Source organism: Phoxinus phoxinus, assembly GCF_949152265.1.
Source record: "Phoxinus phoxinus genome assembly, chromosome: 9".
Classification (NCBI taxonomy): Eukaryota; Metazoa; Chordata; class Actinopteri; order Cypriniformes; family Leuciscidae; genus Phoxinus; species Phoxinus phoxinus.
This window is the reverse complement of record NC_136884.1, coordinates 29,970,548-29,991,658: the sequence shown is the minus strand read 5'-3', so window position 1 is coordinate 29,991,658 and position 21,111 is coordinate 29,970,548. Positions and strand designations below refer to the sequence as shown.

At 36.9% G+C, this 21,111-nt stretch overlaps 1 protein-coding gene across 2 annotated transcripts in view; it reads left to right on the top strand.

The window, feature by feature from the left end:
* Positions 1-20,512, top strand: part of LOC307004279 (uncharacterized protein) — a 72,468-nt gene extending 51,956 nt beyond the window's left edge. The window contains exons 1-3 of one of the 2 annotated variants that reach the window (XM_079623384.1): positions 3,349-3,434; positions 3,980-4,133; positions 17,347-20,506. In XM_079623384.1, coding sequence (XP_079479510.1) covers positions 4,043-4,133; positions 17,347-18,269 — 1,014 coding nt within the window. In that variant the 5' untranslated portion in view covers positions 3,349-3,434; positions 3,980-4,042 and the 3' untranslated portion in view covers positions 18,270-20,506. Of the gene's footprint in view, positions 1-3,348; positions 3,435-3,979; positions 4,134-17,346 lie in introns of those variants that run through there. The other variant, XM_079623383.1, reaches the window with a different exon arrangement.
* Positions 20,513-21,111: the final 599 nt, after the last annotated feature.

Here is a 21,111-nt window from a genome sequence, read left to right as displayed (position 1 = left end):
CTGCAAATGCCCTGCCTCCTGGGAGAAGGAGGAGATGGCAGGGAAGGACTGGCTCACATCATTTCTCCAGCGTGCCACTCCCTGTCCATCCGCCGCCCCAAAGCCACCAGCATGCAGCGCGCAACCAGCTTCAACAAAAACAATGTGAACTTCTTCTTCAGCAATTTACAGAAGGTCCTGGACCGCCAAAAATTCACAGCGAAGGATATAACGCGCAGGGCAACCCTGTCCCCCGTTCTTCATATTCTCTAGAATAGACTAGTCCAAGGAGTCTATGCTGCTTCTGTTGCTGGACAACCACCACTCCCACATTTCAGGAGCAGCAATAGACTTCTGCAGGGCACACGGGATTGTGATGTTGTCCTTCCCACCTCACTGTTCCCACCGCCTCCAGCCTCTGGATCGAAGTGTGTTGGGTCCACTCAAACACTACGTCAACACAGCTGCAGACCTGTGGATGAAAAACCATCCAGGCCAGCATATGACCATCTATGACGTCCCCTCCCTGGAGGCAGCAACACTACCCCTGGCGGCAACAGTATCTAACCTGGCGGCTGGGTTTTACTGCATCGGATCTGGCCCTGAATCCTGACGTCTTTGATAAGGATGCCTTTGCCCCGTCATTCGTGACAGAGCGTCCTCCTCCCCCATCACACAGTGCAGAACAGGAGACAGAACCCTCTGCGACGCCAGGTACATTAAATAGATGAATGATAAATAAATAAATAAATGCATGAATGAATGTTACATTTAAAATTAATCACTTCTTTAAAAAAAAAAGTCATCCTTCCATTTGCAGACATAGATATCCTTGAAGCTGCCCAAGACTTTAACCCGGAGGCAGTCCGTCCTTTTCCTAAGGCTGGTCCTAGGAAGGAAAACAAGAGAGGAGGGAGGAGGCGGCAAGTGAAGTTTAGTGTTTGACTTGTCTTCCTTTCCAGTCATGTGCAGTGAATTCCAAGTTGTTTAGCTGTCATTAGCCTGCATTAAAACATGATACAATCACTCAGGCCTATATAAATCAAGATAATTATTGCCATTGTCCTATTTACTGTTCCAGGACAACTGCGGTCCTTACAGACACCCAGTCAAGGCGGCTTTAGTGAAGGAAGAGGAGCAGCGTCTTCTGAAGAAGCACCGTCGTCCAAAGAAGTGACTTTTCTCCATCCCTGCCACCGCAGGAGCGACTGAATGTGGAGGAGGAATGTGTGGTGTGTGGCGAGGCCTTTAATTCCTCCATGCCTGGGGAAGTGTCGATGGTGCAGGGCATTACATCTGTGAACTTTGTGACATGAATTAAACCAGTTATTTATATAGTTGTTATTTAGCCTATAGACTACTGTTCATAGATGTTTATTTAGCCTATACTGTTCATAGATTCATATACTGTTCCATGTTATCTCTTTAATAATCATCAATTGACCAATCTTCAATCTTCAATAAATAAACCTTGTTTTCTTCATAATAACAGGCTATTCAACTAGCAAACACTCAATTTTGTGAATTGTAAACGGATTTGTCTGCCTTTGTCAAAATAGCCTATTAGAAAGAAAGATTACGCAAAATGCACATAGGCTTATCGCCTATTGTTTATTGGGCGACTGAACAAAACTGTTAATATGAATCTTTGAATTAAAATAAATTACAAAATATGTTTGTAACAATATGTTATAAGTTACTTGTCAGGTATTCATAAAACCAAGCATTAGATGAATAGTTGCCTGTGTTGCAATGAGCGGAACGATTGAAACAAAGCACAACAACCACTCAAAGTAAATTTTTGCTTAAATAATTCTAGATTTGTACCGAATAACACATGATACTAAGAGAACACATGTGAGAGTTGTTGATCACACACAAAAAAAACATCTATCTGTAACCTTATCCTAGAAAATAACGTTTATCTGAAAAGTGTTTCACCTGTCCCGGCTCTCCCCTTCTGGTTTTAAAAACACGGGGGGTTTTATTCGTTTTTGCGGATCCGTGTGTTATATTAACCGATCGTTATAACAATGCTGTACGCGGAAAAACTTCTCAGTTTTAAGCATATCGATCCACATTAGATGTGGACTTTTGTGGACAACTATACATAAACAAAATATTACATTAAAATGAAACAAACCTTACATTAAAGGTTGTGTAGGTAAGAATTGTCTAAAGAACTTTTTTTCAAATTGGCTTAAACTGTCTTTATATATACCAATACATAATTAAAATGTAAGTAATTTGAAAAAGAGATTATAAAAATTGAGTGACTCTAGTGTATTTAATCTTCAATAAACACAGCTCATTAATTCCATTCGGGACGAAACAAGTGATTGGCTTGCGCGACTGTCACTCTCCGTCGCCATGACTACCGCTGCTATTACTGGCTCTGCCCACGTGCGCGCACTCGTTTTTAGGTGGGAGTGAATGGAATTAATGAGCTGTGTTTATTGAAGATTAAATACACTAGAGTCACTCAGTTTTTTATACTCTCTATTTCAGAGTACTTGCATTTTAATTATGTACTGGTATAGACAATTCTGACCTACCCTACCTTTAACTGATCTTTTGTTAATGTTTAAAGGCTGTGTCAGAGTATTTGATGCTGTCCCACTGAAACACCAGCTTTCTATTTGTCTGTGTCTGTTTTATATTTTTAATAACCTCCATTTGTCATTTAAAAACCCCTTCTCTGATTTTTTTTTTTTTTTTTTTTTTTTTTGTGATTTTGACATTAGGCTGAGTTTGTTTAAGGCTCAAAATGGTCAGATATTTATCTTTACCCCTACAAGCATTGTGAACGCAGATGTTCAGATATATGTCTGTCTGAAGCAACACTAGTCACTCCTAAAGGGCATTTTACCACCCCTTTAATAAAACAAGCTGTTACTATGAGATTAGATTAGAGATTAGAGATTACTATAGAGATTAGATCATGTTACACATCCACCTGTATTGTGCATGCTAATGTGGATAGAAGACAATTGCAATTATATACATTTAGGATTCATTCATTTGTTTTTTGAATAATCTGCGGCACTAATAATGGTTTAATTTATAGACAACCATTTGTTGTATGACAGTAATAGTTTTTGCTGATGCACTAGAAAATGCATCAAACAAAAATGACAAAATGGCTTGTGAAAAACCCCCAGTAATAATAATTAAAAAATAAATGGCCAACCTCATGACTTGTTAGACAGAATCTTAAATATTAGAAGTGTTACAAACACTTTCATAAGCAGTTATTTTCAGCAACATGTATTTAAATGTGTTTATTACTCTGAATACTTCTGGTATGTTTTATTATTTATATGTGTGTGTGTTTTTTTGTATGTAATTTCCATGCACATTTTAGCGTGTGAACAGGACTTTTATTATGGTGCGTCGACGTGACGTCATATGGCTGCGACGCGCTCCACCAACTGTTGTGATTCGGCTGAATTAAGGTTCGTGTTTTAAACAATTTAAAGCGTTTATATAGATGCAAACCAATCAGTGTATTTTATAGTTTTTGCAAGCGATCTAAAGGTAATTATTTATTATTTAATGTAACATTGTAATGCTTTATCTAATGTTAATGCATCAGCACTTGAGTAAAAGAAAAGGAGCGTCTAATTTTGCTCCCAATATCGTGAATCAGTTCGTAAATTTAGTCAGTTGAAAATAGTGATGAGAGAAACGGATGTTTTTTTAATTGAACTGGATTTAATTTAAATGATGACACACACTGACGTCATCTGCTGGTCAAAACGGTGTAAGAACAACAAACAAACATGAGTAATGACAACTTTAACAAACCACCTGCAAATGTTTTCATGAAAGTGTCATCTATAATTAAACGCCAACTATAAATAACTGCAGTGTAACATTTTGAGATTTAGTTTTGAGTGTTTTTAGTCTAATCAGGTGATTTATGTCCATTAACTCTCTCTCTGACTGACTCTCTCACCAGTGAACTGAACTTTTGTGTGTATTTATTCATCTCAAACAGGACAAACACACAGAACAACTCCTGGTGAAGCGTCTGAGATCCACGTGACACACTTTTATAAAGATGGCGTTTATTAAAGAGGAGAGTGAAGATGTGAAGATTGAAGAAACAATCAGAGTGAAACAAGAAGAAACACAAACTGAGACACAAACAGGTTGGTTTATTTGATCCTTATTAAAAATGTCCAGCTCTACATAAATTAATTATATTTTTTGAAGAATATCATAGTGTCCTAAATAAAGTGGGTTTATTTGACATGTAGCGGTCAGACATGAGACATGTTGAGATCACATGACCATACAAATAACTAATGCAAGTATAATACCTTCAAGTGAACCTGAGAAGTTCCTACTTTCCAAAACACTAAACATAAAATTGCTGCTGCTTTTCTTTTTTATCAAACAGTGGTTTACTGAACAAATTGTGGCTTTAAATAAATGTAATTATAATACATTTTCTTAAAGGGATAGAAAATTCTGTCATCATTTATTCAACCTCAAGTCTCTTTGATTACACACATTCTTCAAAATATCTTCTTTTGCAGTCAGCAGAAGAAATAAATTCATTCAGCTTTGGAACAACTTGAGGTAATGAATGAGTAAATGATGACAGTATTCTCATTTTTGAATGAACTGTCCTTTTAAGGATAAAAATCTTTCTCAGCTAATGCTGTAAAACTATACAGGGAGCCATATTACTACAATATTAAAGGCTACAATTAACAAGAGCCAAACATGTCAAATTCAAGTGCTATTTATTTTTGGATGTAATACTTTACAAAATTGTATGGAAACATGTAAATTGCAGTTTTTACATTAACTTCTACAGCTAATTCTAAAATTGTTTTTACTCCAACTCGTTGTTGAAATGTAATTATTTACACAGTGGCTGTCATAAAGTGTTTTCATGACAGTTTTATTTAAACATACACTAAATAATGAAGACATAACTAACACGTTAAGTAAAATATAATGAATATATAGGCTACTGTTGTGCATGTATTTAGCTTAATGCTCTTCTTTAGAGTTAATTTCTCTAGTGAACTAACAAGCTGTGGACACTGAATGACTTGCCTGAGTTAAATGTAACGCTACTATAGATTTGAAAATTAAGCTTTTCCCCGTTATGGTTGAATCACGGAAGTTTAGAGGTGGGCAGATCGATACTAATATCGATAATATCGATACCAACGTTGGTATCGGTATTGATCGATACCAATGTGAAAATATCGATACTTAAGTTTCAGTTTCTCTCGTTTTGCGACCTGGCCGTGTTTGTCAAAATGCTGCTGCTGTCACAGAGCAGAGCAAGCTCTCAAGAGTGCTGCTCGTGCTCGACACTGCTCTCCTCCCTCTCTCTCCTGTGTTGTACCGTCACGTGACTCAACCATAGACAGTAGGACTCACCACTAGCGCTACCACCAGCAATCAGGCGCGCGCGCCGCTCAGCCGCGCATTTCACAGCAGTCAGTCAGAGGCGGAGAATGGCAGCAGAGAGAAAGAGGAGCGTTGTATGGCTGTATTTTCAGGCCGAAAATGAGACGACAGCGACTTAAAGACGAAGTCTTTAAAATACAGTGGCAATACAACTAATTTGTACTAAACATATGAAAAATCACGGACCAGAAAATGCAGAGCTGCAGAAACGGAGAGAGGAGGAGAAAAATAATTTAAAGCGTGTTATTTAAATGAATACATTTACTGGAACTGAAACAAATATACTGAATATAATGTAGGTCATATTTGATATTTGAATATAATTACCCTTTTTGTGTTCGCTGTGAAAGGGATACTAGTTTCTATATTTAAACTACACGTAGATGTGCACCAGACTTATTTATTTTTATTATTTATTATTTTATCAATAGCTGATTCTCCAAGAAGTGCACTAAAGAGGAGAAACATTTTTTGTTAACATGCTACTTGAAAAGAGAATTTGTTTTTACATTTTTTTATATTTGTGAAGTAATATATAATATAAATAATATAATAAAGCCCCGTTCACACCGCCAGCGACACGCAGCGACAAAGCGACAAGATCCCATTCATTTCAATGGAGCGCTGGCGACTTCCGGCGACACGAGCGACAGTGACCGTTGGCGACAGAATGTGGGCGTGTCAAGCGACAGGAGACAAGCGACAAAAGTTCAGAAATTTCAACTTTATGCAAATGAGAAGCGATTTTCGCGAGCGACAACCAATAGGAAAGAAGACTTTCAGTGGAGCTCACGTTACGTCACCGTCTCGAGTGCAGGCAAGACAGAGTTCGAGGGCGATTTCACTGTTTTATATGATTTGACTGTAACCACATTCATGGATATAATAAAAATGATGCATGGAAAAGAAACTGTCGACAGTCTCAGTGAGTTTAATTCATTTATAGTTCGAGTGTTGTACGTTTTTGATGCAAGTTTGGCACTGCTGCAGTTCACTTTACAGTTTCCCCTGCATTGTGTTGACTATTAGAGACAAGAAACTGTATTATTTGTCAAATACGAATGACGTTTTAATCATTTATGACCGTATGAGTGAGTTTAATTTGTTGCTTGATCGATCGTTAATCTAGTAAATGATTTAATCCACTGAACACTGCTATGGGAATATAAAAACACTATCCCAACAGCATACTGTTTCTTTTGAGCCTATAATTTCTAGTCAAATTAAAATAATATAAAGTTAGTTATCACTTGTGATGGTATTTAGTATAGATATGGCCAGACGTCCAGTCAACCAATAAAATTAGTGTGACAGCACTACCAACGCCCACAAGCGACTTCACAGTACAGAGACTAGCGACACACAGCGACAAAATCGCTGGCGGTGTGAACGGGGCTTAAGTAATATAATAATTGTAATAATTTTGTAACTTTGTTTATTTAAGAAAAAATCCTGAAAAGAAGTGCACTAAAGAAGATAATTTGTTTTACATTTTTTATAATATTTGTTGTGAATTAAAAGTTTGTGACTGTTTATTTAAGAAAAAAAAATCCTGAAAAGAAGTGCACTAAAGAGGAGAAACATTTTTTGTTAACATGCTACTTGAAAAGAGAATTTGTTTTTACATTTTTTATATTTGTGAAGTAATCATTTTGTAACTTTGTTTATTTAAATAAAACAGAAGTAACCAAAAGTTGTTTCTGAACAAAAGCTTTTGTAGTACTGATTAATAACCCAAAATGCAAATCACAAAAACAAATTAAAAGTCATGAAAATTAATTTAGATTTAGGTTGAAGACGCATCCACCTTAATTATTAAAATGTATCGGTATTGGTATCGGTATCGGCGATACTGGCCCTGTATTTACTTGGTATCGGATCGATACCAATTCTAGCGGTATCGCACACCTCTAAGTTACACCAGTTATTTCGCCAAGAGATCTCTTTTTACAGTGGATGTAGATCAGCTAAAAGGGATATTGTCTAAACCTCCTTACCTGTTCTACATCCACTGTAAAACACGGCTTCAAGGGGCTTATTGCTTTTATAAAACAGTTACTTCTTAAAAATATTCATTGTAATATTTATTTTATTCATAAAATAAAAACCAGCAACAAAAATAAAACGTTATTAACACATGTATTCCGCCAAGCAATGTAGTTCCAGAGCCATATAGAGAGAGAGTTGCGACAACGGAAGTTCCAGATGCTTCTTCGTCACGTGATTCGCGCAGACGGCGGATAGTTCCAGGAAGTGCTTCGGCGCCAATTCAAATCGATGGAGTTAGACAGCAGAACTGTGATTTTTGGTAATTTGTAGTCAATAAATGCATTGATTTACAATATGTATATAATACACTGACATGTGAATGTAGTATGTATATGTAGTTACTTACATCAATGTTACTTTTAAAAATATAAAAATCTGATAATATTTAATGATTAGTGTGCTTAACTTGCGTTGCCTGCCTTTGTTAACATGTTTCTAGCTAAAGGTACCTTGGTAAAAGACCGTGTTGCAATTGACCGTTCGCAAAAGCCACGCCCCTTAGTTATTGTTACTACGCCCGTCAAACAATTGAGAACCAGACACATGGCTGGGTTGAGATCCATACATTAAGTGATTGGTTTTGGAGTAATGCAGCAGACATATCCTCCAGGGCACGACAGAAAGTATAGACAGAATAGCGCACGGGAGCACATGCACTAAACAGTTTTGTAAAATTATATATCAATCATTTTTATTTGATCATATATCATTTTACAAAACTGTTTTGCGCATGTGCTCCCGCGCGCTTCAGTCGCAACACTGCAATCAGAGGACGCGCTGAAACCATCAACTCTCGATGCTGTTCTCTTCATTCATAACTCGGAGCCGACTGAGAAGGATACATTTGTGTAAATAGTTGTGCAACTGCGCGAACTTTGTTTTGAAGTTTAATGCTTGAGTTCCAGAGGAATTTGTGACTGTGTACCTGTTCAACCACATCAAAGTTTTGTCCTAATTAGTAAGTCCGTGCTTTTTCTCTTTTTTTCCTCTTGTTTGCTGACTGATGAGGGGGCCGCAGTGCCGTAGTGAAACGGTGTTTGTACATGTAGCCTATTTTTTTTTATTATAGTTGCAAGCAATCATAAAATACAGCAAGTTTTAAGCCCGTGCAGACCTCACTGCCATAGGCGCATCGTTGCACTATCTTGCTGAAATCGGAATGTTTGACGGTGTCCTTCTCCTTAGTTACAGTTGCTGAGCTAGGATTGGACGAGAACCGTTAGAGGGCGGGGTTTTGCGAACGGTCAATTGTTTTGATATATTTTTGTGTTCTTAAACTTGTATGTTATTTAAGGGGTTCACGTATATGTTCACTACGGTTTCACAAGGACAGGAGACTTGGTAACAGGTGATTGTCTTAATGTAAAATTTAATTAAGTGAATTTTCAAATAATCTTAATGTTTACCATGCTTATGCACCCCAATGCACGTATTACTATATAAATTAATACACAATATATTCAGTTCTATAACAAAACATGATTATATACACACACACACACACACACACACACACACATTATTTCCAAGTGTCCAATTGCATTTTGTGTCCAAGTGCATTATTTCCTTTTAACATAATTTGATAAATTCATGACATACATCACTTTAATCTATAAAACCTATTTAGTTTGAATTCATTTTTAATACATTTAAATAATACATATTTTGTGTTTTGTTATCTTAAACCCCCAAAATGTCAGGTTGTGCAACTGTCCGCACAAATAAACAGACTAATAAACCATTTAAAATAAATAAACTATTGTCTTAAGAACAAAAAATTTAAAACGAAATTCTATGGCATCATTTTATGTTTAAAACCTTTCACATAAACCTTTCGTTTTAAAGATGTTGAGATAATTTAACAACTTTTGTTAAATTGAGCGTTAATCATACAGTAGGCTACTTAGGTGTATCTGCACTTTTTCACAAAGACCAACACTGGCGAGTTTAATGTTTATTTAAAATGAGGAGCAAGAAAAGTCTTGCAAATCCAAGGAGCTGAGACTGAAGGTGAGGGTACAGCGTCAGTGCGGGAGTCTTCAGGATCCACTGAATCCGCTTGTGCTTCTTGTGTTGAAAGAGATAAAGGAGACAAAAACGGGACAAATTATATACAAAATCAGCTGGGCTGAAACAGTAATAGACAGATAATAGTCAACAGAAACACAATGCCTAAAAAACTCCACCCATACGTTTTTGTTTACTCAAATATGCAATCTAAAATAAGGATTTTCTTTTCTTATTGCACATTTAATACGAAATTAAACGGATATTCTTATTTTACCACTTCCATTAATGACTATCACACTCCCAATGTTATATTTAGCCTCTGTTTAGAAGCGTGTCCCTCTTATTACACACAACAAAGGATAAATCTACATTAATATAACGGGTTTAACATCAATAGGCTGTTCGTGGGTTTGTTATGCGCTACTAATTTTATCCAATGACCTATCATTTATCTGATAACGTCCCCTAAAACTACTAATTTAGATAGCAATAATCAACTAGCATGCTTTAATACACAAGTTAAATTGATTCCGATGTACTGATAATATACAATCTTGTTCTTTAAACGTCTTACCTTTTAAAAGGGCATCACAAATGCTACTTCCGGGAACTATTGAAAGGCTCCGTGAGCCGCCATTGCTGTAAAAAAACGTTCCATTGGAGTGAATGGAGTTGTCGCAACTCTCTCTCTATATGGCTCTGTGTAGTTCCAAAGAGGTTGCTAAGCAACACATGCAGCAATAAAGAATCACAAACGGCAGTTGCGCAGTAACACTAATGTAATGCGGTCACAGGTGTGTGTTTGTTGAGTAATTTACAACGGCTTTGAACGCGGCTCAACCAATCAGAATCGAGGACTGGAACTATCCGTTTTATATATTCTTTAAATATTATTTTTATACATGTGTCAGACATACGAGAGAAACGGGCATAGAATAAGAAGGTTATATGAGAGGTGGTCTTCATCCCAGATTTCTCTGTTCCCCATTTCTCTGTCCTCTTTCTCTCCTCTCAGCCCATTATGCCTTTATGTGTTACTCTTCCCTCACCCCCTCATGCCAGCTGTTTCTCTGGGTTACACTATAAGAAGAATATGCCAACTCTACACATTTGCTGTATCATCATCAGTAGAACATCTCTGCTTAGTGCACATGTACAGCATACTCTGACTTCACAAAATACATTATGAAAATTTAATAAAGAAAATAACATTAAACAATAAAATGTTAGTCTTCACTACGGTAATTGACGTCTTTCTGCGTTTGAAACCCAGATTGAGTGATTACATGAGATGTTCTGTAACTGGTAGTAAAGAGGACGGTATGATGGCGTTCTCTTGCGGTGCTGCTTGAACTGAGGCAGTGCAGTGATCTGTCACGCCACACCAAACAGCGTCAAAACAGCATTTATTGTATGAATTTCCGGAAAACATTCACAGAATTTGAAAGATGACACTGTTTTATATCGAAAGGAACAAATAACAAAGCTTATTGCGATTATTGGACAGGAGGCTTGCTTCAAAACTCCACTACCGGTATATAGCATCAACTATAACAGCCTATATGGGCCAATAGTTAGAGGTTGTGTGTTAAAGTTAACATGACGCTTTATACTAGTGGCACTTGACCAGTTTTTTACCACACCAATGTTTTTTATGGATCATTGAACTTTGCTCATATTATTACTAGGGATGCACCGAAATGAAAATTCTTGGCCGAAACCGAAAAAGTGGAAACCAAGGCCGAAAACCGAAACACCAAAAGAAATTGTGCCAATTATTAGCAGAGGTGGGGACAAGTCACACATGGTCAAGTCCAAGCAAGTCTCAAGTCTTAACCGTCAAGTCTCAAGTCACAGTTCAGATAAGTCAAGGGTTCACTCTAAGCAAGTCAAGTCAAGTCCTGATAAGTTTCAAGTCAAGTCACAGTACTAAAATAAATACAGGTAAATTTTTTTCGAATCATATTTACTTTTGCACAGAAAAGATGAACTTGTATACATATTATGTATCTTATTCATTATACATTTGCTATATATGAATCATATGCATATCTGTGCTACATTAATATTTGAAAATAAAATAAAATTGTGTTGTTTACACAAAACGTTTAGAGTCTAATGCTACTTCTCTGGATAAAATAGGCAGAATATAAACACTTATTATATGCGTACTGTAGTGATTCAGGATAAGACAAAAATACGGTTTGGAAAATGGATTCATGATGTACCCGTTCATTTTATAAATTCTGTTCATTTTGAACACAAAAAGTTACGGACTGCAGCAGTTACGGATACCACGGCGCTCTGTTGCGCACGCGCAAATTTAACTGCATGCACTGCGACCACATCAAATTCTAACTCGCACATTGTCAAAAAATGCGCAGTCTGGAACCCTGTAGTGATCACGTCGGCGCCTCCATGTTAGCCTGTCATGCAGTAGCCTATGGTATAAGCGCAATGCTTTGTAGTTTCCACACGCAGTCCACAACTGAATATGCGCACATTTAATACAGACATTATAGCCTACATCATGTAATATAGAGCGGCTCGCTCACTTTAAGATGCCCATCAACATAAAAATTCAGGGTACGCCACTGTTATAGTCAAATTCCCCAATAGGCTACATCTATTTACAAGACGTATCAGTAATGATAATAGTCACATTTCTAATAAGAAAAAAACATATGTAACCAAGGCCAAATTATGACAAAGAGAAAAGATTAATTCATTACATTGTATTTGTTATAGATCTTAGTGAAACTGACTATAAAGAGATTACTTTCTTACCTTTCCTTGTGGTTCTTGAAATGTCGAATGAAATTTGACGTTGTCGTGTCGGTTTCTTGCGTTGCATATTTTGCATCTGGCAAATATTTTTTTATTGGCACGGTCCAGTTCAAAGTTCTTATAGCCAAACGAGACTATTTGTGGAGCTCGACTACTGTCTGTCATGTTTGGCGCGGTTTGAATTGTGCAGCGTTAAAGGCACAGACGCTGATTAGTGGCGCTGACGTGACGTCACAATGTTTTTTTTATTTTTTATTGCTGTTTGTTTATTATAAGTTCAAGTCGTTGTCAAGTCTTCCACTTCAAGTCAAGTCTCAAGTAACTTGTTCTCAAGTCAAGTCATTTTCATCATTTAAGTCCTGAAAATTGTGACTCGAGTCAAGTCATGTGACTCGAGTCCCCCCACCTCTGATTATTAGTACCATTGCATTTATGGCTATGACTGTGTACTAACTTTACTAAAATCAAGGCATTGCAATTGCATAAATTAATATTAAAAGTTTCAAAGAATAAATCAATTACAAATTATGCAAATATTTATTTAGCACATAGCAACAATTCACAGTATAAAATAAAATTCAAGGCATTGCAATTGCATAAATTAATATTAAAAGTTTCAAAGAATAAATCAATTACAAATTATGCAAATATTTATTTAGCACATAGCAACAATTCACAGTATAAAATAAAATTCAAACTAAAATGTTTAACTTGACCCCACTCATGTGTACATTAAATAATAATGTACAGGCCTATTGGCAGAAAGGTTTTAAAATGAAATGTTCTCTCATAAAAACAAAGTGCATTTAGGTCAAGTGTGCAGTACTGGGTCACCATAGTTTTGCAATTCAACATGAACACAATTAGGGCTGTCACGATTCCTCAATTAAATTTGAGTACTCGATAAAAATAAATAAAAAAATCCTCGATTGCAATTTACCCGTCGAGTAACCGGCAAAATACGGTGGCATGATGTATCAAAACCAATGAAAATAGCATAGTGCTAAGGCTACTATTCAAATAAATAAATAAATTATGCCCTGTGAGTTTAATATATGAGCTTTAATTATTTACGTGCGTCTCAGAGTGGCTCTGTTCACAGTAAATGCGTGGAGCGTCTCAAACTCCATCTCTGCATATGCTGTGAGTTTGGGTTGCTTATAACATTCATCTGGGTACGCAATGTTCATCATTTCATCAGATGTTTAAGATAAATCATTGATAAACCTACATTTGTAAGATAAATAATTGATAAACCTATATCAACACAGGAGAATACATCAATATGTTACTAAATATGCAAACTGTTCATCACGATTTCAAATAAAAAAAGTTTAATCCCCATGTTCTTGTTCATGAAATTACAGTGGCAGTAGCATTGTTTGTTAAATTTAATTTAAACAATATGTAAACATTTGAATTAAATCTTGTTTGGCCAATATTAAACAAGGATTTGATCTGCTGTAAAACAACACCAGGCCGTTGCCGCCCTCTGCAGGCATTTGTTATAATACATAATGTACAGAAGATGCTTGTTCATATTGTGTATAATATGTATTTTAACAGTTGTTCTTGGGTGAATTAACCCATTAATAGTTATTCTTAATTTCATTGATGCTTCCTGGTTTTCAAAGTGCATTGGGGTACTTTTTTGGGGTGTGAAAGTTTCAGTCCACTGGTAGGATTAAGAACCCTTAAAATGGCCGACTCCCTGATCGGAAGCCTGACTAATAAACTAGGGAGGCTGTGCTGTATCGTGAATACGTCACGGCTGAAGGCATGACGTGAAGCGAAGTAACTCCTTTAGCCGTGACTTATTCACGATACAGCACTTGCCTCGAGTACCTTATTGCTTTTATAAAATGGTTACCACACAATACAAATATTAAAGCCGAAAAATATGCATCTATGCAACTTTCATGAAGTAAAACCAATAAAAGCCTTCCTTCCGCTGGAAAAAATAGTCCCTGGCCATAAACGGCAACAGAAGTTACATACATTATTTCGCCAATAGATGGCGGCAAAGATGTCTTTATGAGTGAGTCAGTCAGTAGAGAAGACTTTTACATTGAAAGGACTCAAACTTGTGATCACGGAGAAGGAAGACGCAACTGACAGATGACTATAGGCACGGGAAAACCCCTTAACTGTTAAAAGTACAAGATGTCGCTGCGGACATTCTGGATTTTTTTTATTATGAATTTATAGGACTGACCTGAAGGAAAATGCTATCTCTACTGTAGATGCAGGTACACTTGAAGACCCGGAGTCAGAATTATAATAACTTGAAGAAAAAAAGTTTACTGCAGTTTCATCACCAGGAGTCAAGACTCACAAGTTACAAAGATCACAGCAGTTTTCCCTTCACCAAGGTCTAAGCTACGTCCTTGCTTCAGGTTGAATGTTTCTCATTGGCTAAGAAATCGATAAACAGTAATTTTCCACACATAAACAGATAGACTGACGCAAATCTCCATCGATTATGCGGCTGACACTTGGACTCTGAATTAGGCACGTCGTGACCTTCCAGGTCGCAGATCTGTGTAGCTGGGCTCCAGCCTGTCCAGAACAACAAGTCAGTCAATCTCCAATAATGCCAGTGTTTCCTTAACCTGTACCCAATAAGACTAACACGCACACCGACACAGTTTTTCCAAGGTTGGATTTGGCCAGGCTCTACAGGGTATCTGCACATTTTTTAAAGTCAAATTTAAGGCTTTTTAAGACCTGAAGAAATCAAAATGAATACCGTACATTAGGGGTGTGCAATATTAACAAAAATATATCTCGATATTTTCAAAGTTTTGTTGATAATAATTAGATGATATTTTACTGATTTTGTACTGGTACCATTAGGTTTGTTGTTGATAGCAGACTCACAAAGATATTCATATTTAACATATTCTATCTGTGCAGTGGTCAGTTCACAGTAGTGACTGAAATAAAACATTTTATTAAAGGGCAATATTTGCCACCTTAAATTGATTTCCAGGGGCATTTTCACCTAAATATGGAAATTATTTCTAAACGTATTTAGAGGTATGCATCACCTTTTATGTCAAATTCTAACATTCAAATTAAATTCTATTAGAATAAGACCGTACCACTGTCAAATTAAATAATTAAATTAAAAACCATCCTTGCAGTGCAGAGGTGACAGAAGCGGCATCCGAACTGGCATTACTATATTTACACTTCATTTGCAATTGCATAAATAAAGCTATTCAAGATTTAAATATGAAATTATTTATAATTTTAACATTTTAATTAAAGGGTACTTTAAATATGCAACTAAACCCGCCAGTAGGTGGCAGTAAGTCACTGTCTTAATAAGCGAGTTGTTGGAGTTTTATTCAACCGATTTGTTCAAACGGCCGATTCATTCATTGAATCAAATGATTCGTTCAAAACGCGGATTTCAGTTTTTTTAAAAATAATCGCTGTCTGTTGGACTACAGTTTCATTTTGAAATTCTCGTCGGCGAAATAAAGGGGGAAACAAACAATATTGACAATATAAAAAGTAACACACAATGTTAACTTTATTGTTAATTTAACTGTTGTATAAAATAAATAGCACATTTGCAATTGTGCACAGGAAAACGGCACTTTTGCTCGTGATATTCTAATATAACAACATAATATGATATAAATATAATAAGACAAAAACTAATTTGGGGACATACCTATAACTGCACTGACACATCACGCAGTCAAAGCAGCATGAGAGACAAACGCGATGTCACCTCGCACTCGCGGTGCCTCATACGTAGTTAAAACAATGATTACAATATCATCATAGTTCATAGACAATCCTAAGCACAAAGAATGAACTTACTATTGAACTGACATTTACTCGTTCTCTTATCCTCTCCTCTCTCGCGTGCAGGAGACAGACGCAGGCTAATATGCTGCCGTAAATGACGCAAATTGTCACGTGAACATGCAAGCAAATCCACAAAGATAGAATAATAAAAATAATACGTACGCTAATTAGATAGTTTTCATTTGGAAAGCATTTAGATACGTCGTCAAAGTGTCATCTAAAATTTAAGACCTTTCATAGGTAAAAATAAGACTTTTTAAGGCCTTAAATTTTAAATATCGAATTTAAGACCTTCTAATACATTTTAAGGATCTGCGGGGACCCTGCTCTAACTATAAACAGGAGAGTATTCTCAAAACATCAAGATAATACGTTCTTTCTCTCAAGGAGAGGACACTTTAGTCTGAATGGAAAGTAAGGCTTTTACTGAGAAATGGTCCCTTAAAACTATAGACTTCAATGACCCTTGTGACCTATTGTCGCCAGGATGAGCTAGAAGAACAGATATGTTTTAACACATGTTGAAGACCTTTCTCAAACAAAACATCTTTCCAAATTTCATTTCTGGAAGCCAGGCTAAGAGACCAAGCATTGTTACTCCAATCATATCAAATACAGACATTAGAGAATACATGAAGAGAACATTTCAGTAATCACACTGGTAACTTCTTTAACAAGGTAAAATCTCAGAAGCCTAGAGAAGTCATTCAACTCATGTGATATTTAGAAGGAAAAATATTGATTAATACCTTGATTATAATCACTCATTAGATATACATTGAAGCAGCAGTGGATTCCAGAATCCACCACTTCAGTGCTGATTGAGACAAACCAATAGGCAAGACATTGAAGATGCTAAGTTGCCAGCAGAATCTTGATATCTCGAACACTGTGGCCATTGCGAGGGTTTAAATTAATGTCATAAAAGAGTCTCGGATCTTCTTAGTGCATTGCCTGATAAAGATCACATTGGTGTTGTAGGTTTGGTCACGGGGTCATGAATATGGCTACTGTGATTCATGGTCATAACGCCACCAGCTGGCAGCAGAAAGTGTAGCACATACAACACACTATGAAACAGTCCTTCTATATTTATCCACTGAAATGCATATGTGACGATGGGAATGTAGTGCTTCAGCCTGTTATCGTTGCTTACAGCTATATTGTTGGTTTTTATGCTTTAAATGGCTAAATGTTTTGATGTCTGTTGCTTTCTGCCATTAGCTGGGGTTAACATATATTTGTCTTTATTTGCCTTAGATCTGATGGTGCTGAAAGAGGAGAGTCAAAATCTGAATGAGAAAAATCTGAATGAGAAACACCATGATTTCATAACTGAGGAAACATCTTTTAGTTGCTCAGAGACTGAAAAGACTTCCTCGGAAAAAAGAGCTCAAGACACAGGAACTAGAAGTCAGTTCATCTGCGTACAGTGTGGAAAGTCTTTCAAAAAAAATGGAAACCTCAAAGTCCATATGAGAATTCACACCGGAGAGAAGCCTTACACCTGCCAACAGTGTGGCAAGAGTTTTTATCAACATGGAAACTTTAAAGTCCACATGAGGATTCACACCGGAGAGAAGCCTTTCACATGTAATCGGTGTGGAAAGAGTTTCGCACATAAAGGAACCCTTTATGCTCACATGATCGTTCACACTGGAGAGAGCGCTTACACCTGCAAACTGTGTGGAAAAACTTTGAATCGAAAAGGTAATCTTAAGGCACACATGAGAGTTCACACTGGAGAGAAGCCTTTCTCGTGTGGTCAGTGCGGAAAATGTTTCGCACGTAAAGAAACCCTTACTCAGCACATGAAGCTTCACTTAAGAGCGAACTGTTTTACATGTCATCAGTGTGGGACGAGCTTTAAAGACAGGAAACGGCTCAAACGGCACGTAAAAACTCACATCGGACAGAAGCCTTTTATGTGCCATCACTGTGGAATAACTTGCACAAACACAGGAAACCTCAATACTCACATGAGAGTTCACACCGGAGAGAAACCTTACGCCTGCCAACAGTGTGGAAAGAGCTTCCCGCGAAAAGAAAGCCTGAAGAGTCACATGAGACTTCACACTGGAGAGAAACCTTACACCTGTCCTCAGTGTGGAAAGACTTTCACACATAAAGGAACCCGTTACACCCACATGAGAACACACACTGAAAAGAGGACTTATCTTTAGTGCGTTTCACATATCAAATATATGTGAAAAGTAATTTGCAAACTCATTTTAGAAAGAAACTGCAGTGTTATATGCGTCTTTTACTCTTTATTTCTGAGCATTTGATGTTTTGTATTTATTTTCTTTGAATTGTGTAATTACCATGACTTATTTACCCTAATTATAAATTGTTAGGTTTGAATTTATTTAGCCTGGCTCCGCCCTCCTACGCACTTCCGCTCAATTGTAATTTTCCTTCAGTACTAGGTCTGGGATTGTGGTATATTCTTGGGTTTTCTCCAGTCATTTTTTTACCGGTCCAACCAGCAAACAGAGGGAGTGCCTGAGAACGATGACGTTAAGGTTGTGCGCTAGTTTGAGTTGAAGTTTCGTCACGACCAAACGTTAGCGATTGGTTATGGCAGATCCTGAGTGGCTCTGGGCAGATCCAATAATTTTAAACTTCAACAGAGTACCCGCCTTCAAGGAAGATAACGCTTGTCAATGGAGAGTGGCCAGACTCTCTGTACAAATGAAATGTACGAAAGTCTGGTAGAACCAGGCTAGAATTTATTCTGATTTACTCTGAAATTGACTCTAGTAGATTATGTTGGATCCGGCACACCAACTGCGATTTTACTCTTGGCACTGGATCAAGTGTACTTGGACTGTAAAGGCTAAGAAGGGAACTTCTGTTTAGGACAACAGAATGACTTACCTCTGTTTATTGGTATGCTACTCTAGATAAGAAGTGTACATGGGAACCATGGCATGACCAAACCAAAGCTACTATCAGAGAAAGTAATATTGGTGGGCTGTAGTAGGTCTGACTTGAGATAGTGTTTCTATATTCAAGTGTATATGGATCTATGGGGACTAAACAAAAGACTTTGAGAGAGCAAGCATTGGGGTGGCCATCTATATGGTATAGTAAATAGCCGTGTTTCCACTGTCAGGCCAGTGCGAGTCAGGGCTTTAAAAAGGCTGTGCCGTGTTGGGCCAATAGCCTCGGGCCTGTTTCACTGAGCCCGAAACCATGCTGCGTTTCCACCGTCGAGTCACTAAAACCCGCCCGTAACACGCCTCTCTGGAACAACGTCACAAAACCCATCTTTTTTCCCATTAGTTTTATCAGACAACTAATCAGAAAGAAAGCACTGGAAACTAGCGAGATCGCAAAATGAACATGATAAAAGCAACCACTTAATATTGTGAATATTAATATATATTTAAAACCCTCAAATATTTAAAACCCTAGCATTGATGGTTTACCACAAGTTTACAATAAAAAGTGATACATTGATCACAATTAATTAATTTGTCAAGAGTGCATAATAGTCACACAGAAATAAAGTGGTTTACCGTTATTTTACAAAAGAACGAGGACACGCATAGCCTACTTTTTCAGTCGTGTCTGTTTCTGTTTATTTGTAGTCAAAGGACGATGGTTTAAATCACTTCTAGAAAGAATGATCATTTTATGCCACCAAAAATACAACTTGAGTAGCTTTAGCACTCTCTCCCAATACAGTTATATTTTCAGGCAGAGAAACAGAGAAGCTTTTGAAAAACTGGAGTTGATTTATTTTATGACATATGCAGAGTTAAATATGGATATCAGACAGTCTGGTATAAAGAGACAAGCACACTTACAGATAAAATAAAACCATGATTGTGATAGTCTATATGATTTGTCTGATTTCTTCAAGCGGTCATAAATATCATGTAATGTTTAGCGTGCATAGACTTTTGCATCGCGTATAAATATTTCTGCCTTATACGGTGATCAGAATCCACATCGGATCACAAACAGAAGATATTCAAACATGAAAAGTGAGTTTTGAGCTAAAATTATTTTATAACTCTTTAATGCTGATATTAGCCTGGTATATGATATCATCCACTGGCACGCACGCTTTTGGCCCAACAGTGGAAACCGGATAATTACCTCTGTCTAGTGACTAGGGGTGGGTCTGGAGCTGAATACCTTAAGCCTGTCTCACACTAAAATCCTAACCGATTTTGAAATCTTGAAAACACTTAAGGAGAATCTTTGCAGATTTTCTTCCCTCAAATCGTAAAGATGTTCAAATCTTGTCACACTACAAGATTTGAAAATAGTGGCGCATCACACACTACAAGATATTCTTAAGATTTATCTTGCCAGATTTACCACCTCACGTGACGCGATCTCACGGAAGCACATGTAAACAAAATGGATACTGTCGCGGCAACTTGCTGTATTAATACTTATTCTTTGTAGCAATAAAAAACAAAAGAAAATCAAACGAGCGTGGACGAGGAAATGGGAAGATGGGGTCAGCATGGATTGTCTGTTCTTCAGCGAGAACTAGAGGTAAGATTTTTAACTATTTTAAAATGTTTACAGTAGTGCGCGAGCAAGAGCTAGATTGTTTACAGTTGTTTGGCAACATGTTAGCACTAGTTTACAGAGGTGGGTAGTAACGAAGTACATTTACTTCGTTACATTTACTTGAGTATTTTTTGGAAAAAAATTTACTTTAAGAGTAGATTTAAATGTGGGTACTTTTACTTTTACTCGAGTAAATTTCTAATAAAAAAAACGGTACTTTTACTTCGTTACGTTGAGCGACGTTCCTCTCGTTACTTTATTTTAATGCAATACGTGTTGTTAAATGCGCAGTTTATTCCAAGCGCGCTGTATCTTTTTTCTGGGCATGAGCGATGCTCAATTCACAAATGAATCACTCTTTTGAGTCGATTCTGTTCAAAGACTTCATCAAACAAGTTGTCAGATGTCTAAATCGGTTCGCGAATCAGTTTGTATGATCTGTTCAGTTTCCTGCACGCACTGAGTCGTCTGAAGCGCTTTCAATTCACA